This window comes from Aethalodelphis obliquidens, unplaced genomic scaffold (genome assembly GCF_003676395.1).
Source record: "Aethalodelphis obliquidens isolate GAN/ISIS:26980383/991018 unplaced genomic scaffold, ASM367639v1 scaffold73, whole genome shotgun sequence".
NCBI lineage: Eukaryota > Metazoa > Chordata > Mammalia > Artiodactyla > Delphinidae > Aethalodelphis > Aethalodelphis obliquidens.
In genome coordinates this window covers 3,643,578-3,668,754 of record NW_020838017.1, presented here as the reverse complement: position 1 = coordinate 3,668,754, position 25,177 = coordinate 3,643,578, and the positions used below count along the sequence as shown (strand labels likewise).

At 38.4% G+C, this 25,177-nt stretch overlaps 1 protein-coding gene across 9 annotated transcripts in view; it reads right to left on the bottom strand.

Moving 5' to 3' along the window:
* The window catches only part of LOC113612167 (uncharacterized), a 79,590-nt gene that overhangs the window by 40,082 nt on the left and 14,331 nt on the right, over nt 1-25,177 (bottom strand). Inside the window, exon 1 of one of the 9 annotated variants that reach the window (XM_027091816.1) lies at nt 2,991-3,384. The exons of the other annotated variants lie outside the window; for them this stretch is intronic. Within the exon in view, the coding sequence (XP_026947617.1) occupies nt 2,991-3,137 (147 nt within the window). The 5' untranslated portion in view covers nt 3,138-3,384. Of the gene's footprint in view, nt 1-2,990; nt 3,385-25,177 lie in introns of those variants that run through there. 9 annotated transcript variants of the gene reach the window in all.

Here is a 25,177-nt window from a genome sequence, read left to right as displayed (position 1 = left end):
ACTCACAGACATAGAGAACAGACTTGTGGTTGCCAAGGCGGAGGAGGAGTGGGGGAAGAAGGGACTGGGAGTTTGGGGTTAGCAGATGCAAACTATTATATATGGGATGGATAAACAACAAGGTCTTACTGTATAGTACAGGGAATTATATTCAATATCCTCTAATAAACCATAATGGAAAAGAAAAAACAATGAGGAGGCCAGGCTATATTACATTTTACTCTCTCTACCCATGCTAAAATTCAACTTCTTGCTTTCTCTCTCTTTCCTCATATTTCTGGTCTTACCTCACATGAAATAAACGTTTTTAAGAAAATCAAGAGTATTATCATTAATAGACTTTTAAAAATTTTTTTGGCCAGGCTGCACAGCATGTAGGATCTTAGTTCCCTGACCAGGGATTGAACTCACGCCCCCTGCAGTGGAAGCATGGAGTCTTAACAACTGGACTGCCAGGAAAGTCCCAATGGGATTTTATATTGAAAGCTTTCTGCAAACAAATGGCTTCTTTCTTTTTTTTTTTTAATTTATTTATTTTATTTTTGGTTGACATGGGTCTTCGTTGCTGCACATGGGCTTTCTCTAGTTGCAGCTAGCGGGGGCTACTCTTTGCTGCAGTGCGTGGGCTTCTCACGGTGGTGGCTTCTCTTGTTGTGGAGCATGGGTTCCAGGCATGCAGGCTTCAGTAGTTGTGATGTGCGGGTTCTAGAGCACAGGCTCAGCAGTTGTGGCGCACGGGCTTAGTTGCTCCGCGGCATGTGGGATCTTCCAGGACCAGGGCTCGAACCTGCATCCCCTGCATCGGCAGGCGGATTCTTAACCACTGCGCCACCAGGGAAGCCCCGTTCTTTTATTCATTCAACAAAAATTGATTTCAAAGTCCAGTACCTGTTGTGAACCAGATACTCTACTATTCCATAAAAGGCTTCCCATGTAAAGTGTAAAAGTGAATAGGACAAATTACCTGCCCTCAAGGAGTTGAGAGTCTGCTGGTGGAGACACACATAATCTTAATAAAAGGTACAAGTAAATGATAGAGGTAAGCAACAGCAAGCTTTGGGAGGATGAAGAAATGATATCCCCTCATTAGATGGGGAAGGCTTCCTAAAGGAGGAGACACCTGAGCTAAAGGATAAGGAGGGGTTAGCTCTTCTAGTTAGAGAAGAAAGATGGCCAAAGTACAGAAGAGCAGAAGCAGAGAGAATTACACACAGCTAGCAGTCACTAGAACATAAAGCACAGGGTAAGGAAGGACAGGACAAGAAGTAAGCAAGGACTAAGATAATGGAAATCCTGGTTTTTTATTTTAATCTAGATCTGCTGATTCAGAATCTCTTGGGATGAGGGCTGGGGTTCTGCATTTTAAGAGAAATAGGCCAGTATTTCAGATACCACCTAAAGTTTGAGAATCATTTGTGTTAGGTGCTTTTACATCCATTATTTTTACTTAATTTCCACCACAATACTATGAGATATGGGAGTTGGAGTTCAAGGAAAGATTTCATTCCCTAGGAGAACTGACGAGAACAACACAGATATTATGCACTGAATAAACACTGGGAGAGATGAATAGACGACTATCTCAGGAACAGAGAATAAAACTGGGACTTGGGTGCCAGAAATATGCTTCAAAATGGAGATTTAATCTCTAAAAGCCAAATATCCAGGCAACAGACTGAAGTATAGCATCAGATATAATAAATACGAGCAGTTGAAAACACCTCCAACAACCTCAGTTTCTAATCTGTAAAATGGGAATAATAAAATCTTTCAAAGACCATGTAGACTCTGAGACACTGCCTTACTTGCAAACTAATAGATTAGCCTGCCACAGTTTCATGGGTGCTAGTAGAAGACATAAAATTCCTGGGTCAGAGGCAAAGGACAGTTACTTAACGGCAACAGCAGTAGCCAGAGGATCAGCCATTTCTGTGCTGGCTCCCCAAGCCCCATTCCCCACATGGAGATGCAAAGAAGGTTGTGTTACACAAGAAGAACCCTGAGTTTAAGGAACATGAATCATTTATTATGGTCAATAAACATGTCTGTCCTTCGCTCTGACAGGAAACACCATCTCTATCTTCCAAGGCTGTTTGTTATACAAGCATCCTTCAAAAGTTAGTCTGGGGGACTTCCCTGGTGGCGAAGTGGTTGGGAATCCGCCTGCCAATGCTGGGGACACGGGTTTGAGCCCTGGTCCGGAAGATCCCAAATGCCCCGGAGCAACTAAGCCCGTGAGCCACAACTACCGAGACTGCACTCTAGAGGCTGGGAGCCACAACTACTGAGCCCACGTGCCACAACTACTGAAGCCCACAGGCCTAGAGCCTGTGCTCCGCAACAAGAGAAGCCACCACAATAAGAAGCCTGCGCACTACAACAAAGACTAGCCCCCGCTCACTGCAACTAGAGAAAGCCTGTGTGCAGCAACGAAGACCCAAGGCAGCCAAAAATAAGTAAATAAAATTTTTTAAAAGTTAGTCTGGAACAAAGGGGAGCCAGTGCCTTGCTCACAAGATGTGCAGAAATGCAAGAGACCCTCAGAGAATTGTCTCCTCATAATAGAGACTTTACAGGACGATATAATAGTTAAATGGTTTAAAGCATGTAAGTTATTTAACAAGTGTTTTTTGTTTTTTGCGGTTTTTTTTGGTACGCGGGCCTCTCACTGTTGTGGCCTCTCCCGTTGCGGAGCACAGGCTCCGGACGCGCAGGCTCAGCGGCCATGGCTCACGGGCCCAGCCGCTCTGTGGCATGTGGGATCTTCCCGGACCGGGGCACGAACCCGTGTCCCCTGCATTGCAGGCGGACTCTCAACCACTGCGCCACCAGGGAAGCCCTAACAAAGTGCTTAGAATGCAGAAATGGCTCAGTAAAAGTAACTGCTGTTATTACTGTTATAGCAATTATCATTTTGGATTGTGTTGCTGTTATTACACATTACTCCCATTACAGCTGGTTCACGGTTTACCCACCAGCCTATAACTTACCCTGATCAGGAAGAAGACTGATCCAGGAACTTGGAGTAGGGAGGCTAAATGGCCTGCAGTGGGGCTAAATGGCCAAGGAAAGGAGAGTAAAAAGGGCAGAGTGGTCATTAGAGATACGGCCCTTGGGCATCTCGGTGGTGACAGCATGATCAGTCCTCTGCAACCTGTGATAACAGGGTAAGTGATAAATCTGGTGACTGTTGTCAGAGGCTTCAACCTCTATTATTTTCTTTCCTTCTCTATCCAAACAGAATCTGAAATTTCCTAACACAGCATCCCCCTACCTGGAATACCTTGCCCTGCCCTCTCTACCATCTGTTTTCTGGAAGGTGATATATAGTAGAGAGAACCCAAGAAGTCCTGGACTTGATTCCAAGCTTTGCAACTTATGAACACTTTTTTTAAAAAAATACAAAACAGAATAACTGACATTTAAATCTTTTGTATTTCCACTACTCAGGATAAGCTTTAGGCAAAGTGATGAGTTTTGACATGGTGCTTCAGTCTCTTTGAGGTCCAGCCCTTGGTGGCCACTGCCCAGGGGACGGTGGGCCTAGGTCTGCCCTCCAAGGCCTAAAATACAGGTCTTCCTGCTCCTTTACTCTGCCCAGGCCATTTGGAATTTGTACTCCTTGTTTAGCTTCCTCACAGGATTCAATCCTTCCCATAAAAATAGCGAACAGTGCTTTCGAGTAACTCTAGTATGCTGCTAATGGCCAAAACTTTCAACCTACCTAAGAAGCACCGCTCAAATGTTTGGTGATAGTCTGGCCTATTTATAATTTTTCTATCACAATGTATTATCTTCAGAAGTTATTCCTGGACTTGTAAGTCATTTCCCAGTAGGAATGGTTCTTTTCTTCTTGGTTCATCGTGACATACTTGCTAGCTTCCATTGCATGTAGCAGGGTCTGTGCCTCTGACATAGTATGACATTTTAGAATGGCCAGTAGGCTTGGAGTCAGTCTGGATTCAAGACCCAGCTTTATCACTTCCTAGTTCTCTGGGAGGCAGCATCTAGAAGGGACGTACTCAGGCAGCCATGGGTGTGAATCCTAGCTATTCACTAAGTAGGTGGCTTCCGCCTGACCTCATAACCTTTCTGAGCCTTGCTTTTCCCATTTATAAAATAGGAAGGATAATACCTACCTAGTAGAGTCTTCTGTGAGTAGTCAATGAGCTGTCATGCCTGCCACAGTGCTTGTCACACTACCTCTGAGGACTGTGGCAAACTGGGGAGTGTGTGTTTCACCTAACATACCCACCTCTCCAGCCCATAGATACCCCACATGAGGACAAACACATATTAGTAGACCTTCCATTTTTTTTCAGAAGGAGTCAGAAATCTGGATTTTTAGGTAAATGCTCTCAGTTTTTAAATATTGGGTCACTAAAAAGCAAGCACATAAAGAAGCAAACTTGTAGCCCAAACAAAATATTTCTCTGAGTTTAGTCCCATCTAACTGACTAGGAGACTGTTCAACTAGGAGACTGTTCAATCACATTCACTTGATATCACTTAAGACCTGAGTTTATATTACTCCTTAGCTCTTTTTATTTTATTGTGTAATTTTCGGTGCTCAAGTTCTGTCTCCAGTTATGTCTTGTTAAGCTATTTGAATAAGATATTTGAGAGCAGGGTTGGTGTCCTGCTCAGGAAATAGCCTCAGTTGGTAAACTCTACTTTGGGTTATTTCCTTTATGCTTTTGAAATGGCTTGCTTCCCTCCAGAAGACTTCTCTCTGCCATGACACAGGAATACAACAGCTGGCTGCCTCTGGGAGGTTGAAAATAAACAGGTTCAGAAGCTCCAAGGACAGCAAATGGGCGTTGTAGGTGGAGAAACAGCCCAAAATAAATACAGCTGTTGAGGCAGAAAATTCTATTTACTTTGACTCTTTTGAGGTCTATACTGGAGGAGGGAGAGCTGCTAATCCTGAGACTTTTCATAGACTGACCATGGAGACCCCACTCAGGGGCTGTTCCCAGTGCTAAGCACATTTATATTAGTCACTCAGTACATACTTGATGATTAACAGATCGACTAGGTATCTCATATGATGGAGGAGATTTTAACACAATGAAGATGATGAGTTAAATGTCTCTGCACTGGAGGGACTGCGTTAATGTCTTTTCTGATTTGGAATATAACTCACATTGAATATTCTTTAACAACTAGCTTTTGTTTGCCATGTAGACATAATAATAAAGACACTAGCTTGGGAGGCAGAAAATCTGGGCTCCAGTCTTAGTTTGCTAGCCAGCTGTATGAGCTTGGTAAATCACTGCAATACTCTGGGCCCCAGTTTCCTCAACTATAATGGGAAGATTCAGAGAGCTCTCCAGGGGGAGCAGTGGAAAGGGTATGGGACACGGAATGAGACAGTCCACATGTACAGCCTGGCTCTTATCATTCTTTCCTGTGAGAACTTGGATGGCAAAGAACATGATCTCTGAATCTCTGTCTCCACCTCTGCCTCACAGGACTAATCAGTCTCCTTCCTGATGCTGCAGCTGTGATTTAGAGAGCAGAATCGAAAGGAAAGTGCTTTGCAAATGGATATACAGGCATGAACATTGGTATCAGCCAGACCTATTTTTGAATCCTTACTCCACCACTTGTGCGTGCTTATGAAAAGATGACTTAAGATCTTTAAGCACAGGGAACTATATTCAATATCTTGGGATAAACCATAATGGAAAAGAATATAACAGAGAATGTATATAGATGTATAACTGAGTCACTTTGCCATAGAGCAGAAATTAACAAAACATTGTAAATCAACTATACTTCAATTAAAAAAAATCTTTCAGCATTTTCCTAATTTACAGAGTGGAAATCATAATACCTACTTCATAAGGCTGGGTTGTTGTGATGATTAAATTAAGTGAAGTCATGTAAGGAAAGTGCTAGAACAAGGCCTGGCACAAAATGCCATAAGTAATCATTATTATTTTTAGTAAAAGAAAAATGACATCGATAGAAGCTCTCTATTCTATAATTCTATGATTCTGATTACCAACCTTCTTTTTTATACACTGATCTGAACCAAAATTGTTTCGCTCCCTTTACAAAAAAAGAAAAAAAAGAAAAAGCATCAGCAACAAAACAGAAACTTATCCAGTCTAAGCTGAGCGTGATCCCAGTTGTTTTCTGAAGCCAAGGAGAGAATAGAGTCAAGATTTCCAAACGTTCTGGCCCAAGTTTAGCCTGCCCTACAAGGACCTGTCCCACTGAGGTAGAAACTAATGGGAAAGTTTTCTCCAGAAAGAAAAGAGCACATTCTTTGTTTTGTTTTCCAGAAGGAAGCCCATGGAAATACTTGGGTCTGTAGTGATCCGGGAAGCAAAAGTAAAAATCCCAGACAGAGGCTGTTGCAGATTGTGTTCTCAGGGCAACATTCCAGACTTCTGTAAAATCCAGATTGCAGGAGTGACTATCTAAATGGCTCTCCAGACCTTGCCAATATCACAGGGTACACCTGAAATCAAACTGCATCCAGATGGCGAGAAATGAGTTCAACTCTCCACAGAAGACAACTGAACTAATTTATTCACTGATTTACTCATTCAGAACACAGCTCTTATGACTCTTAATAATAGGCACTATGCTAGATGCTACAGCCATCAACAGGCAAAGTCCCTTCTCTTAGTAATGATCTAGAATATAAAGATTCTCACACACATCACTCTAAGGGCTTTGTAATGTCAGGGCTCTAGGGAGTAAATATTAAAATACATTAAACAATATTAAATGTATCAACTCTACTACAGATACCTTAATGCTGACAGTCAATCTCCCACAAAAGGGAAAGACTAATTATATACATAAACATGTTCATGGAGCTTTTTTTTTTTCCTTTGACTGCGCTGCGCAGCTTGTGGGATCTGTTTCCCGACGAGGGATCAAACTCTGGCCCCATGCAGCGGAAGCACGGAGTCCTCACCACTGGACCGCCAGGGAATTCCCATGGAGTATTATTTACAGTAGTGTTAGTGGCAATATAAATGTCCAAGAAATTGAATAATGGTACAGAAAGTTGGGGTGTGTGAAATAATGGAATAATATGCAGACATTAAAAATGATGTAATTATGAAGACGAGCAAGATGAAATCTTCTTATTCACTGAGATGATAGAAATAATACAAAATTATCAAGGCCATTCAACATGGGGTATGATTACATATTTGAAAAATATACCTTTGTTTCTGAATAAGGCCTGGAAGGGGATATAAAATATTTGTTATTTTATAAGGATAGTAGAATTTGGGGTGATTTTTCCTCTTTTTCTAGACTTTCTAGAGTGTTATTACATGTGTAAGCCAAGTAAGAGGTTAATGCATGCTGTGATTTGAGTAATGGAGAAAATGTGTCTTACCCTTATAAATATTTCCTTCAGCACCATATCACTGAATACAAGGTTTATCAGTTTTTAATTCTCTTTCAAATCTGGTCCCTTTCTTCATTCTGATTGACACTGCTTTGGTTCAGCTTCTCAGTTCACCTGACTCCTGCCATAGCCTACTAAATCACCCATGTCTCCATTTTCAGACTTCCCAGGTGTTTCTGCATTCAACTAAAATACTTACTGTCCTCAAATATTCTGTCCTGGTGATTAAATGGCCTTCCCTGAGCACACCAGACACGCACATGTATATCATGCCTGTGTCTCAGGCTGTCATCATCCCTGACATTAGAGTTGCATGTACAATGCATAAACAAACAACTTCCTTCCCTATATTTCACATATCCTTTCTTTGGCATGACTAATTCTGAAGTCCGTCCATTCATACTTGGGAGGCAGAAGCGTTACTATGTAAGTCTTCAGGTTCTACACAAGAACATCTAATACATTTCTGAAGAATTAGACTAAGGTGAGGGGACTTGTTATACAAGATATGAGTTTAATTAAAAGCCAAAATAAATAAAATAGTGTGGGTACTCTGTTCCTAATAATGACTGAGAAGCTCCTATCAGACTAACTCTCCACATATACGAACTAAAATTCTAGAATAAATATAAAAGACAACTTCCTGAAAGAACTCGAAAGCAACTAAAAGCAGGTAGCTTATATGTGGAATCTAAAACATGGTACAAATGGACCTATTTACAAAACTCCACTTTTTGTGAAATAGAGTCATGGATGTAGAAAACATACTTATAGTTACCAAGGGGGAAAGGGGGAGGGGAGGGATAAATTGGGAGATTGGGACTGACATATACACAGTACTATATATTAAATAGCTAACTAATAAGAACCTACTGTATAGCACAGGAAACTGTACTCAATACTCTGTAAATGACCTCTATGGGAACAGAATCTAAAAAAGAGTGAATATATGTATATGCATAACTGATTCACTTTGCTGTACACCTGAAACTAAGACAACATTGTAAATCAACTATACTCCAATAAAAATTAATTTAAAAAAAGAAATGTCTTTCAAAATAAAAAAATAATAACAAAATAAAAGCAGGCAGAAACTGGGTAGGAGTCTACACTTAGATAAAGGTAACAGATTGGGTGAGTTTTCCATTTTCAAGTGGATTTTTATTTGAGGGCAGGAATTAGTTGGCTGAAACTCAGTCTGTAATGTCAGTGGCTTGAAAAACCAAAGGACAGAGTTTGGGCAGAAACAATAGCTAAAAACTGAGGGGAGAAATCCAGCAAAGAAGAGAGCTGAAAAGGGAAAGTCCCAAATTCTGTATATAAATTCTTCCCAAATCTCTGGCTGATCCCTGAACTGTGCATGTGTGGAACAGACTCTAAGCAGCTCTGCTAAGGCTAGAGTAGTTAAGCAGAGATTTCACTGGCAAAGTAGACGTATTTAGGAGTCTGAGTTCAGCAAAGTTAATTGTCTGCAAAATCAACATTCTCAGAGGAATATAACAGAATTCAGAGTCTACAAAATGCCTTTACAGCATCCAGGATATATTTCAAAATTGCTAGACATATAAAGAAATAGAATAACGTGATGCACATTCAAGAGAAAAGGTAATCAGTGGAGACTGACTGACCATTTGTTAGAATTAGCAAAGATTTTATTGTAAGTATCCTCAAGAACATAGACGAAAAACATTCAAATGAATGAACAGTAGAAAATCCTCCAGCAGGGAAACAGTAACTATTTTTAAAAATGGAAATAGTAGAATGAAAAAATATGTCTGAAATTTAAAAATAAGAGATTTTTCTCAGAAATAGATGAAATAACAGGTAAAACAGAAAAAAAAAAAAAGCCCAGGGCTTCCCTGGTGGAACAGTGGTTAAGAATCTGCCACCAATGCAGGGGCCACAGGTTCGAGCCCTGGTCCGGGAAGGTCCCACATGCCACGGAGCAACTAAGCCCATGTGCCACAACTACTGAGCCTGCGCTCTAGAGCCCACAAGCTACAACTATTGAGCCCACGTGCTCCATCTACTGAAGCCTGCAGACTCTAGAGCCCGTGCTCCGCAACAAGAAAAGACACCGCAATGAGAAGCCCGTGCACTGCAAAGAAGAGTAGGCCCCACTCGCTGCAACTAGAGAAAGCCCGCGTGCAGCAACGAAGACCCAACACAGCAAAGATAATAAATAAATAAAAATAAGTAAATTTATAAAAAAGCCCAAAAGCAAATCCATGAAAGTACATCAACTTGACATATAACTAAACCGACATTAAAGATCAGTGGGTAAAAAACAGACTACTCAACAAACTATATGGGATGAATGGACATTCATACTGAAAAACAAAAAAAACAACAGCAAAAAAAAAAAAATGGATCGCTCTCTCACACCATATGTAAAATCAACTCTAGACTGATTAAAGACTTAAATGAAAGAGGCAAAACTTTAAAAATTTAAAGGATAATATAGTAGAAAATTTTCATGACCTTTGGGAAGTTAAGGATTCTTAAACAAGAAACAAAAAGTACTAAAGTTATAAACTGATAAATTCAAACATATTTTTAAAAGTTTAAAGCTAGGTACAATAGGGTGAGTATGGACTATTCTACCATTTCTATAAGAAAGAAGAAAAAAGAGTGTGTATACAGAAGCAGAGAAAAGATAGACAACAGATGAAAATGATTATCTATATGGAGTGGAGTAGGTGGAAATGGGGTGAAGAATGAAGAAATAGGGATCAGGACTTCTCTGAGTAAATATATATATTCACCCATAAAACATGTAAATATTATAAATATTTTTAAGTTAAATCAAAATGGATTTTTAAAACCCAAACTCTAAAATTGAATACAAACAAAAACAAATGACTCTACCGATACATCAAGTTGATAGAACACTTAATCACACAGGGAAAATAACTAATTCAAGTAAATTTTGCACACAATTCTCTGACTGTTCACACTTACTATGATATAGTCTAAGGATAAAAAAAGAACCACAAAGAAAATTTGAACTCTGTTTAGTAGTTTTGTTTTGAATAAGGGTACTGGTGGCATTGTTCTAATACTGTTTTGTGTGCATTTCAGGATAGAGAAAATGAGTAAATATTGTTTGCAGTGTTATTTGGGAAGCAGGGTTTTCATAACGGGAGAAGGGCAATACAAGAATGGAATGGGAGAAGATAAGAAACACTGTGGCATTAGATTTGAATTAGATGTATCAGTAAACACTCGGGATTTTTAAAAAAGGTAATTTCAAAAAAAAAAAAAAAGGTAATTTCCTAGTACTGTCCCTGAAAAGAGTTAGAAATAATGAGGCACGAGTAGCAATAAGCACACCTAGAGCCCAGTTATTATATTCTAAATTTCATTCCCCACAAAAGGAACCAGGACTCCTTGGAGAAATGGTTGATACCAAGTCTAGGACAAGGAATGTACAAAGTAAAACTGAAACATCACATAGTGCCAGAAAGCAATTATGTGCTTAAAGACTAGTAAATTCAGGTTGTAATCAGCAACAGAGCTATTTTCAAAAAGAAAAATTATTTGGAAGAGTAACGTGTAAAGGGGACAAAAGCAGAACTGTGAGAGCGGTGGAGGGCTCAGATCCCTGATCATTCACCCTCCATCCTATCTCCCATCCCCATTCAGTGCCAACCCCTGAGACCCACAGTTTCAGAACCACTGGTCTATTGAGAAGAGCCCAAGTTTAAATGGCTGGAGACCTGGATTCTAACACAAATTTGACCAAACATTAGCCAAATGGTCTTGGATAAATATTTAGTCTCCCTGGGTCCTATTTACTTATGTGTAAAGTAAGGCTAGAGCTACTAATTTACCTACTTCACAGTTGCTATGAGGATCAAAGAAGAGGATAATTGTGAAAATGCTTTGAAAGATTAAATAGAATGGCTCTATACTAGTGTAATTTACTACACCTCATGGGGCATTTAAACCCATTCTTGTACACCATTTGGCAGCTGTCATTCTTAGCAGTCAGCAAATGGTAATGTGACAGTAAGGGATTTTTTGATACATATCAGGGAAAGATGGAGTTTCCTGTCCAGTCTCTTTCATCAAAATTTACTAGACATGTACTGTGTGAGGCATCTGATAGCACAAAGACAAACATGCAAGATTGGGATATCAAGGAGTTCACTGCCAATAAAGGAAAATTAGCACAAATAAAATATTTGCAATGTAGTATAAGCACAATGCTGGGAACCTTCATATTACATTTACAACCAGAAGACAATGCAAATAGCAATGGCAGGATTCGGGGTAGAAGGGTGGCAAGGAATACTGCATAGAAGTGAAGGTGCCAACATAGTAAATCAGCTGGCAAAAATTACTGACTACTAACTTGCATGTAAAGATGGCACACTGAAAACATGCACCTACTTTCACTCATCCTTGAAACCCCACTAAAGTGGCAACCTGAATTGGCAGTATAGCTAAATGATATAAACCAGGAAGGGTTTTTACCAGCAATTCACACTGTGTTTTGGTTTAACACTTGAAAATAATCAACCAATGTAATTTGCCATTTTAAGAAGTTCAAGAAGAAAAACAAAAATTCAATAGATGGAGAAAAAAGGGGAAATTCAATATTCTTTTGTAGTTAAAAAGAAAAAGCTCAGCACACTAGGAATAGAATGGATCCTCCTTACGTGAAAATAATAAATAAAAATAAAGTTTAAAAATCCATAAGCAGGGACTTCCCTGGTGGTCCAGTGGGTAAGACTCTGCACTCCCAATGCAGGGGGCCTGGATTCGATCCCTGTTTGGGGAACTAGATCCCGCATGCATGCCACAACTAAGAAGTCCACATGCCACAACTAAGAACCACACATGTTGCAACTAAAGATCCCACATGCCTCAATGAAGATCCCACGTGCCGCAACTAAGACCCGGCACAGCCAAAACTAAATAAATAAATATTTTCAAAAATAAAAATAAAAACCCATAAGTAAACAAGTTTTAATGAGGAAACACTGAAAATTATCTGTTTAATATAAGGAACAAAATAAGGATGCCACTGTCCCACTTCTTGTCAACATTGCCCTAGGAGTCCTAGCCAAAACTATTAAGCAAGACAAAGAAATATGATATACAGAGAGCAGACAGCAGAAACAAGAAGAACTACAATCCTGCAGCCTATGGAACAAAAACCACATTCACAGAAAAACAGACAAGATGAAAAGGCAGGGGGCTATGTATCAGATGAAGGAACAAGATAAAACCCCAGAAAAACAACTAAATGAAGTGGAGATAGGAAACATTCCAGAAAAAGAATTCAGAATAATGATAGTGAAGATGATCCAGGACCTCAGAAAAAGAATGGAGGCAAAGTTTGAGAAGATGCAAGAAATGTTTAACAAAGATCCAGAAGAATTAAAGAAAAAACAAACAGAGATGAACAACAAAATAACTGAAGTGAAAAATACACTAGAAGAATCAATAGCAGAAAAACTGAGGCAGAAAAACAGATAAATGACCTGGAAGACAGAATGGTGGAATTCACTGCTGCAGAACAGAATAAAGAAAAATGAATGAAAAGAAATGAAGACAGCCTAAGAGACCTCTGGGACAACATTAAACGCAACAACATTCGCACTATACGGGTACCAGAAGGAGAAGAGAGAGAGAAAGGACTGAGAAAATATTTGAAGAGATTTTAGTCAAAAACTTCCCTAACATGGGAAAGGAAATAGCCACCCAAGACCAGGAAGTGCAGAGAGTCCCATACAGGAAAAACTCAAGGAGAAACATGCCAAGACACACAGTAATCAAATTGGCAAATATTAAAGACAAAGAAAAATTACTGAAAGCAGCAAGGGAAAAATGACAAATAACATACAAGGGAACTCTCATAAGGTTAACAGCTGATTTCTCAGCAGAAACTCTACAAGCCAGAAGGGAGTGGCATGATATACTTAAAGTGCTAAAAGGGAAGAACCTACAACGAAGATCACTCTACCCGGCAAACATCTCATTCAGATTCCATGGAAAACTCAAAAGCTTTACAGACAAGCAAAAGCTAAGAGAATTCAGGAACACCAAACCAGCTCTACAACAAATGCTAAAGGAACTTCTCTAAGTGGGAAACACAAGAGAAGAAAAGGACCTACAAAAACAAACCCAAAACAATTAAAAAATGGTAATAGGAACATACATATTGATAATTACCTTAAATGTGAATGAATTAAATGCTCCAACCAAAAGACACAGGCTCGCTGAATGAATACAAAAACAAGACCCATCTACATGCTGTCTACAAGAGACCCACTTCAGACCTAGGGACACATACAGATTGAAAGTCAGGGGATGGAAAAAGATATTCCATGCAAATGGAAATCAAAAGAAAGCTGGAGTACCAATATTCATATGAGAAAAAATAGATTTTAAAATAAAGAATGCAGGCTTCCCAGGTGGCGCAGTGGTTGAGAGTCCGCCTGCCGATCCAGAGGACATGGGTTCGTGCCCCGGTCCGGGAAGATCCCACATGCCACGGAGTGGCTGGGTCTGTGGGCCATGGCCGCTGAGCCTGCGTGTCCGGAGCCTGTGCTCCACGACGGGAGAGGCCACACCATTGAGAGGCCTGCATACCGCAAAAAAACCAAAAAAAAAAAAAAAAAGAATGTTACAAGAGACAAGGAAGGACATTACATAATGATCAAGGGATCAATCCAAGAAGAAGATATAATAATTATAAATATATATGCACCCAACACAGGAGCACCTCAATACATAAGGCAACTGCTAACAGCTATAAAAGAGGAAATCGACAGTAACACAATAATAGTGGGGGACATTAACACCTCACTTAAACCAATGGACAGATCATTCAAACAGAAAATTAATAAGGAAACACAAGCTTTAAATGACACAATAGACCAGATTTAATTGATATTTATAGGACATTCCATCCGAAAACAGCAGATTACACTTTCTTCTCAAGTGTGCATGGAACATTCTCCAGGATAGATCACAGCTTGGGTCACAAATCAAGCCTCAGTAAATTTAAAAAAATTGAAATCATATCAAGCATCTTTTCTAACCACAACGCTATGAGATTAGAAATCAATTATAGGGAAAAAATACAAACACATGGAGGCTAAACAATATGTTACTAAACAACCAAGAGATCACTGAAGAAATCAAAGAAGAAATCAAAAAATACCTAGAGACAAATGACAATGAAAACATGAGGATCCAAAACCTATGGGATGCAGCAAAAGCAGTTCTAAGAGGGAATTTTATAGCAATACAAGCCTACCTCAAGAGACAGGAAAAATCTCAAATAAACAATCTACCCTTACACCTAAAGGAACTAGAGAAAGAAGAACAAACAAAACCCAAAGTTAGCAGAAGGAAAGAAATCACAAAGATCAGAGCAGAAATAAATGAAGTAGAAACAAAGAAAACAATAGCCAAGATCAATAAAACTAAAAGCTGGTTCTTTGAGAAGATAAACAAAATTGATAAACCACTAGCCAAACTCATCAAGAAAAAGAGGGAGGGGACTCAAATCAATAAAATTAGACCTGAAAAGGGAGAAGTTACAAGAGAAACCACAGAAATACAAAGCATCCTAACAGACTGCTACAAGCAACTCTATGCCAATAAAATGGACAATCTGGAAGAAATGGACAAATTCTTAGATAGGTATAATCTTCTGAGACTGAACCAGGAAGAAATAGAAAATATGAACAGACCAATCACAAGTAATGAAATTGAAACTGTGATTAAAAACCTTCCAACAAACATAAGTCCAGGACCAGATGGCTTCACAGGTGAATTCTATCGAACATTTAGAGAAGAGCTAACACCCATCCTTCTCAAACTCTTCCAAAAAATTGCAGAGGAAGGAATACTCCCAAACTCATTCTATGAGGCAATCATCACCCTGATATTGAAGCCAGACAGATACTACAAAAAAAGAAAATTACAGACCAGTATCACTGATGAATATAGATGCAAAAATCCTCAACAAAATACTAGCAAACAGAATCCAACAACACATTAAAAGGATCATACACCATGATCAAGTGGGATTTATCCCAGGGATGCAAGGATTCTTCAGTATACACAAATCAATCAATGTGATATACCATATTAACAAATTGAAGAAGAAAAACTATATGATCATCTCAATAGATGCAGGAAAAGCTTTTGACAAAACTCAACACCATTTATTTTAAACACTCTCCAGAAAGTGGGCATAGAGGGAACCTACCTCAACATACTAAAGGCCATATATGACAAACCCACAGCAAACATCAATCTCAATGGTGCAAAACTGAAAGCATTTCCTCTAAGATCAGGAACAAGACAAGGATGTCCACTCTCACCACTATTATTCAACATAGTTTTGGAAGTCCTAGACATGGCAATCAAAGAAGAAAAAGAAATAAAAGGAATACAGATTGGAAAAGAAGAAGTAAAACTGTCACTGTTTGCAGATGACATGACACTAAACATAGAGAATGCTAAAGATGCCACCAGAAAACTACTAGAGCTAATCAATGAATTTCATAAAGTTGCAAGATACAGAATTAATGCACAGAAATTTGTTGTGACCCAAAACCTATGGGATGCAGCAAAAGCAGTTCTAAGAGGGAAGTTTATAGCAATACAATCCTACCTTAAGAAACAGGAAACATCTCAAATAAACAACCTAAACTTGCACCTAAAGCAATTAGAGAGAGAAGAACAAAAAAAATCCCAAAGTTAGGAGAAAGAAAGAAATCACAAAGATCAGATTAGAAATAAATGAAAAAGAAATGAAGGAAACAATAGCAAAGATCAATAAAACTAAAAGCTGGTTCATGGAGAAGATAAACAAAATTGATAAACCATTAGCCAGACTCATCAAAAAAACAGGGAGAAGACTCAAATCAATAGAATTAGAAATGAAAAAGGAGAAGTAACAACTGACACTACAGAAATACAAAAGATCATGAGAGATTACTGCAAACAACTCTATGCCAATAAAATGGACAATCTGGAAGAAATGGACAAATTCTTGGAAATGCACAACCTGCCAAGACTGAATCAGGAAGAAATAGAAAATATGAACAGACCAATCTCAAGCACTGAAATAGAAACTGTGATTAAAAATCTTCCAACAAACAAAAGCCCAGGACCAGATGGCTTCACAGGCGAATTCTATCAAACATTTAGAGAAGAGCTAACACCTATCCTTCTCAAACTCTTCCAAAATATAGCAGAGGGAGGAACACTCCCAAACTCATTCTATGAGGCCACCAGCACCCTGATACCAAAACCAGACAAGGATGTCACAAAGAAAGAAAACTACAGGCCAATATCACTGATGAACATAGATGCAAAAATCCTCAACAAAATACTAACAAACAGAATCCAACAGCACCTTAAAAGGATCATACACCATGATCAACTGGGGTTTATCCCAGGAATGCAAGGATTCTTAAATATACACAAATCAATCAACGTGATACACCATATTAACAAATTAAAGGAGAAAAATCATATGATCATCTCAATAGATGCAGAGAAAGCTTTCCACAAAATTCAACACCCATTTATGATAAAAACCCTGCAGAAAGTAGGCACAGAGGGAACTTTCTGCAACAAAATAAAGGCCATATATGACAAAACCACAGCCAACATTGTCCTCAATGGTGAAAAACTGAAAGCATTTCCACTAAGATCAGGAACAAGACAAGGTTGCCCACTCTCACCACTGTTATTCAACATAGTTTTGGAAGTTTTAGCCACAGCAATCAGAGAAGAAAAGGAAATAAAAGGAATCCAAATTGGAAAAGAAGAAGTAAAGCTGTCACTGTTTGCAGATGACATGATACTATACATAGAGAATCCTAAAGATGCTACCAGAAAACTACTAGAGCTAATCAATGAATTTGGTAAAGTAGCAGGATACAAAATTAATGCACAGAAATCTCTGGCATTCCTATACACTAATGATGAAAAATCTGAAAGTGAAATTTAGAAAACACTCCCATTTACCATTGCAACAAAAAGAATAAAATATCTAGGAATAAACCTACCTAAAGAGACAAAAGACCTGTATGCAGAAAATTATAAGACACTGATGAAAGAAATTAAAGATGATACAAATAGATGGAGAGCTATACCATGTTCTTGGATTGGAAGAATCAACATTGTGAAAATGACTCCACTACCCAAAGCAATCTACAGATTCAATGCAATCCCTATCAAACTACCACTGGCCTTTTTCACAGAACTAGAACAAAAAAATTTAACAATTTGTATGGAAACACAAAGACCCCGAATAGCCAAAGCAATATTGAGAACGAAAAACGGAGCTGGAGGAATCAGGCTCCCTGGCTTCAGACGATACTACAAAGCTACAGTAATTGAGATAGTATGGTACTGGCACAAAAACAGAAATATAGATCAATGGAACAGGATAGAAAGCCCAGAGATAAACCCACACACATATGGTCACCTTATCTTTGACAAAGGAGGAAAGAATGTACCGTGGAGAAAGGACAGCCTCTTCAATAAGTGGTGCTGGGAAAACTGGACAGCTACATGTAAAAGTATGAAGTTAGATCACTCCCTAACACCATACACAAAAATAAGCTCAAAATGGATTAAAGACCTAAATGTAAGGCCAGAAACTATCAAACTCTTAGAGGAAAACATAGGCAGAACACTCTTTGACATACATCACAGCAAGATTTTTTTTGATCCACCTCCTAGAAAATGGAAATAAAACAAAAATCAACAAATGGGACCTAATGAAACTTAAAAGGTTTTGCAAAGCAAAGGAAACCATAAACAAGACCAAAAGACAACCCTCAGAATGGGAAAAAATATTTGCAAATGAAGCAACTGACAAAGGATTGATCTCCAAAATTTATAAGCAGCTCATGCAGCTTAATAACAAAAAAACAAACAACCCAATCAAAAAATGGGCAGAAGACCTAAATAGACATTTCTCCAAAGAAGACATACAGATTGCCAGCAAACACATGAAAGAATGCTCAGCGTCACTAATCATGAGAGAAATGCAAATCAAAACTACAATGAGATATCATCTCACACCAGTCAGAATGGCCATCATCAAAAAATCTAGAAACAATAAATGCTGGAGAGGGTGTGGAGAAAAGGGAACCCTCTTGCATTGTTGGTGGGAATGTGAATTGGTACAGCCACTATGGAGAACAGTATGGAGGTTCCTTAAAAAGCTACAAATAGAACTACCATATGACCCAGCAATCCCACTACTGGGCATATAACCTGAGAAAACCATAATTCAAAAAGAGTCATGTACCAAAATGTTCATTGCAGCTCTATTTACAATAGCCCAGAGATGGAAACAACCTAAGTGTCCATCATCGGATGAATGGATAAAGAAGATGTGGCACATATATACAATGGAATATTACTCAGCCATAAAAAGAGACGAAATTGAGCTATTTGTAATGAGGTGGATAGACCTAGAGTCTGTCATACAGAGTGAAGTAAGTCAGAAAGAGAGAGACAAATACCGTATGCTAACACATATATACGGAATTTAAAAAAAAAATGTCATGAAAAACCTAGGGGTGAAACAGGAATAAAGACACAGACTTACTAGAGAATGGACTTGAGGCTATGGGGAGGGGGAAGTGTAAACGGTGACAAAGCGATAAAGAGGCATGGACATATATACACTACCAAACGTAAGGTAGATAGCTAGTGGGAAGCAGCCGCATAGCACAGGGAGATCAGCTCGGTGCTTTGTGACCGCCTGGAGGGGTGGGATAGGGAGGGTGGGAGGGAGGGAGACGCAAGCGGGAAGAGATATGGGAATATATGTATATATATAACTGATTCATTTTGTTGTGAAGCTGAAACTAACATACCATTGTAAAGCAATTATACTCCAATAAAGATGTTAAAAAAAAAAAAAAAACTAAAAATAGAATTACCACATGACCCAGCAATCCCACTACTGGACATATACCCAGACAAAACCATAATACAAAAAGACACACACACCCCAATGTTCATTGCAGCACTATTTACAATAGCCAGGTCATGGAAACAACCTAAATGCCCATCGACAGACAAATGGATAAAGAAGATGTGGTACATATATACAATGGAATATTACTCGGCCATAAAAAGGAACAAAATTGGGTCATTTGTAGAGATGTGGATGAATCTAGAGGCTGTCATACAGAGTGAAATAAGTCAGAAAGAGAAAAACAAATATCATATATTAATGCATATATGTGGAACCTAGAAAAATGGTACAGATGAACTGGTTTGCAGGGCAGAAACTGAGACACAGATGTAGAGAACAAACGTATGGAGACCAAGGGGGAAAAGCGGTGGGGGTGGTACGATGAATTGGGAGATTGGGATTGACATATATACACTAATAGCATAAAATGGATAGTTAATAAGAACCTGCTGTATAAAAAAATAAAATAAAATTCAAAAAAAAGAAATATATTAGGGATGGACACAAAAATGTCATTATTTGCAGGTGATATGATTTTATATATAGAAATACAAAAATAATCTAGAAATAAATTATTAATTCAGTTTAGCAAGATTGCTAAATACAAAATCAATACAAAAATCTGTTATTTCATAGAAAATCTGAATAGACAAATTACTAGTAAGGAAATTGAAACAGTAATCAAACATCTCCCAACAAACAAAAGCCCAGAACCAGATAGCTTCACTGGCAAATTCTACAAAACACGCAAGGAAGATTTAATACCTATCCTTCTCAAAGTCTTTCATACAGTTTTTTTGGGTTTTTTGTTTGTTTGTTTTTTTTGGTACGCAGGCCTCTCACTGGTGTGGCCTCTCCCGCAGGCTCCGGACGCACAGGCTCAGCTGCCATGGCTCACAGACCCAGCCGCTCCGCGGCATGTGGGATCTTCCTGGACCAGGGCACGAACCCATGTCCCCTGCATCGGCAGGCAGACTCTCAACCACTGCACCACCAGGGAAGCCCCTCAAAGTCTTTCAAAGAAAAAACTGAAGCAAGGGAAACCTTCCAAACACATTTTATGAAGCCAGCACTACCCTGACACCAAAACCAGCCAAGGATACTGAAAAAAGAAAGAAAATTATTAGCCAATATCCTTAATGAACCTAAATGTAAAATACTCAACAAAATATTAGCAAACCGAATCCAACAATACCTTAAAAAGATCATACACCACATTCAAGTGGGATGCAAGGATGGTTCAACATCTGCAAATCAATCAATGTGATACATCACATTAACAAAATGAAAGACAAAAATCATATGATCATCTCAACAGATGCAAAACAAAAGCATTTTATAAATTCAACATCCATTTATGATGAAAAATCTCAACAAAGTGGGTATAGAGAATACCTCAACATAATAAAGGCCACATAGGACAAGCTGACTGCTAACATCATACTCAATGGTGAAAAGCTGAAAGATTTTCCTCTAATCAGGAACAAGACAAGGTTGCCCACTCTCACCACTTCTATTCAACACAGTACTGGAAGTCCTAGACTCAGCAATTAGTCAAGAAAAAGAAATAAAAGTCCTCCAGATCAGAAAGAAAGAAGTAAATGTCACTATTTATGGATAACATGATACTATATGTAGAAAACCCTAAAGACTTCACAAAAAAACTCTCAGGAATAATAGATGAACTCAGTAAAATGGCAGGACACAAAATCAATATACAGAAATTTGTGGTATTTCTATACACTAATAATGCACTATAAGCAAGAGAAAAAATGTAATTCCACTTATAATTGCATTAAAAAGAATAAACTACCTAGGAATAAATTTAACCAAGAGGTGAAAGATCTGAAAACTATAAGGCACGGATGAAAGAAGTTAAAGAAGACACAAATAAAAGGAAATCCATGATCATGGATTGGAAGAATTAATATTGTTAAAATATCCATACTACCCAAAGCAATCTACAGGTTCAATATGATCCCTATCAAAATCCCTATGACATTTTTCACAAAACTAGAATGAATAATTTTAAAATTTGTATGAACCACAGAAGATTCCAAATAGCCAAAACAATCTTGAGAGAAAAATGAACACAGCTGGCAGTATCACACTCCCTGATTTCAAACTCTACTTAAAAGCTGCAGTAATCAAAACAGTATGGTACTGTTGGCACAGTATGGCACAAAATCAGATACACCGATCAATGGAACAGAATTGAGAGCCCAGAAATATGCCCACAATTATATGGACAATTTATGACAAAGGAGCAAAGATCATAAAATGGAGAAAGGACAATCTTTTCATTTAATGGTGTTGGGAAAACTGAAGAGCCACACACAAAAGAATGAAAGTAGACCACTATCTTACACCATGCACAAAAATTAACTAGGAATGGATTAAACACTTGAATGTAAGACCTGAAACCATAAAATTCCTAGAAGAAAACATAGGCAGTAACCTCACTGACATCTGTTCTGGTGATGTTTTTATGGATCTGACTACAAAGGCAAAGGAAACAAAAGCAAAAATAAACAAATGGGACTATATCAAACTAAAAAGCTGCTGCACTACAAAGGAAACCATCAACAAAGTGAAAAGATGACTACTGAATGGAAGAAAACATTTGCAAACCGTACATTTTATAAGGGAATAATATCCAAAATGTATAAAGAACTCATTAACTTAACAAAAAAAAAACCCAATTTAAAAATGGGCAGAAAATCTGAATAAACATTCTTCCAAAGAAGACATACAGATGGCCAACAGACACATGAAAAGATGTTCAACATCACTAATCATTAGGGAAATGCAAATCAAAACCACAGTGAGATATCACCTCACAGCTAATACCTGTTAGAATGGCATTTTACCAAAAAAAAAAAAAAAAAAAGAAAGAAATAACAAAGGTAGGAGAGGATGTGGGAAACAGGCAACGCTAGTGCACTGCTGGTGGAACTATAAATTGGTTTATCCACTATGGAAAATAGTATGGAGATTCCTAAAACAATTAAGAATAGAGCTACCATATGATCCAGTTATTCCACTTCTGGGTGTTTATACAAAACACATGAAAAGATATATGCACCCCTACATTCACAGCAGCATTAATTACATTAGCCAAGATAGGGAAACAACCTAAGTGTCCATTGATGGATGAACGTATAAAAAAAGATGTGACAGTGATACACACACACAATGGAATACTACTCTCCCATAAAAAAGAATGATATTCTGACATTTGCAACAACATGGATGGAACTTAAGAGCATTGTGCTAAGTGAAATAAGTCAGATGGAGAAAGACAAATACCATATATGTTCACTCATGTGGAATCTAAAACAAAAACAAAATGAACAAATAAAATAAAACAAAAACAAACTCATAGATACAGAGATCACATTAGTGGTTACCAGAGAGGAAGGGAACTGGGGGATGCATCAAATTGGTAAAGGGGGTCAACTGTTGGTGATGGATGGTAACTAGACTTGTGCTGGTGATCAATTTGTAGTGTTATAGATATCAAATTATAATGCTGTACCTGAAACTTATACAATAATTTTTGTTACTTCTGTATATGAGCAGCAAACATTTAGAAAACAGAAGTTAAAAGAATATTCCATTTATTATAATATTAGAATATTAAGTAACTAGGAATAACTATAACTTAAGATTTTTACAATTTATACAGCAAAAACTGCAAAATTTTAATAAAGAAAATTAAGAGACCTAAAGAAATAAAGAGGTATATGCACATGGATTGGAAGATGCAAAAGCATAAAGATAACAGTTCTCAACAATTTTATCTAAAATTTCAATGCAATCCAATAAAAATCTCCATAGGTTTTCAGAGAGATATTAACAAACCAATTCTAAAATATGTATAAAATACAAAAAGCCTAGAATACACAAGAAATAATTACAGTAGGAAGATTGACTCTACTGGAAATTGACATTAAACTATAATAGTGGTGCACAGACAGACAACTAGACCAATAGCATAAAGTATGTGTGCTCCAGAAACTGACCTACACATATATGGATAGATGATTTAGGACAAAGGTAGTACTGCAGAGTAATTAGAAATGGGTGAACTTTTCAATACATAATGACAGGAAAGTTGAGCAGTATTTGGGAGGAAAATGATATTGGAACACTTACCATGCAACGAAATCAATTCCAGTTAGCTCATGGCACTGAGTACGAAAGGCAGGACAACAAACAATTTTAGAAGATGATATAGGAGAACATTTTTAGAACTTCAGGGTAAGGAAATATTCTCAAACAAGACACACACAAAAAAGATAAGGTTAATATTAAGAAAAATATGGGGGACTTCCCTGGTGGCGCAATGGTTAAGAATCCACCTGCCGCCTGGAGGGGTGGGATAGGGAGGGTGGGAGGGAGGGAGACGCAAGAGGGAAGACATATGGGAACATATGTTTATGTATGACTGATTCACTTTGTTATAAAGCAGAAACTAACACACCATTGTAAAGCAGTTATACCCCAATAAAGATGTTAAAAAAAAAAAAAAAAGAATCCACCTGCCAATGCAGAGGACACGGGTTCGAGTCCTGGTCCCAGAAGATCCCACATGCCATGGAGCAACTAAGCCCGTGTGCCACAGCTACTGAGGCCGCGCTCTACAGCGCACAAGCCAAAACTACTGAAGCCTACGCCTAGATCCTGTGCTCCGCAACATGAGAAGCCACCGCAATGAGAAGTCTGCGCACCGCAACAAAGAGTAGGCCCCGCTCGCTGCAACTAGAGAAAGCCTGTCTGCAGCAATGAAGGCCCAACGCAGGCAAAATTTAATTAATCAATTTTTTAAAAAAAGAAAAATATGGGGAATTCCCTGGCAGTCCAGTGGTTAGGACTCCGTGCTTTCACTCCAGTGGCCCGGGTTCAATCCCAAGTTGGGGAAATAAGATCCCTCAAGACATGTGGCACGACACCCCCCAAAAAATTAATAAATTTGACAAAAATTAAATTAAATACTTCTGCTTATGAACATTCACCACTGAAAGAAACAATGACAATCCCAGAGCAATGAGTGCCCCTAGCATCTAGATTGTGATCTCTCTATACCATTTCTCCAAGAAGGGACCCAGGGCACCTTATAGAAATGGCAGTTCCAAATCTGTAATAGGAAATATGCAGGATGAATCTGAGACATCTTGTCTGGCCTGAAAGCAAGAAAGTTATCAGTTACTACTAGAGTCATACTGAAAGAACACAGGAGCCAATTAGAAGGGGTCTCATACTGGCCAAGATGGGACAATTCCAGCATCTAAAATATAATAGCCTTGATAAGCTGAAGCATGTGAAATATATACAAAAACACGTGTTCATAATGATAATCCAAAAATAAAAACTCATTCATCACTTTATTTTTATTTTTTAATACTTATTTATTTTTGGCTGCGACGGGTTTATTTGCGGAACACAGGATCTTTTGTTGCGGCATGTGGGCTTCTCTCTAGTTGTGGCATGTGGGCTCCAGAGCACATGGGCTCTGTAGTTGCAGCACACAGGCTCACTAGTTGTAGCGCGTGGGATCTTAGTTCCCTGACCAAGGATCAAACCCACATCCCCTGCATTGGAAGGCAGATTCTTAACCACTGGACCACTAGGGAAGTCCCCATTCATCACTTTTAGAAGTTGCTAGAGCATGAAATCTTTATTCTAAAAATGATCAATAAAAAGAAAGAATCAGGGCTTCCCTGGTGGCGCAGTGGTTGAGAGTCCGCCTGCCGATGCAGGGGACACAGGTTCATGCCCTGGTCCGGGAAGATCCCACATGCCACGGAGTGGCTGGG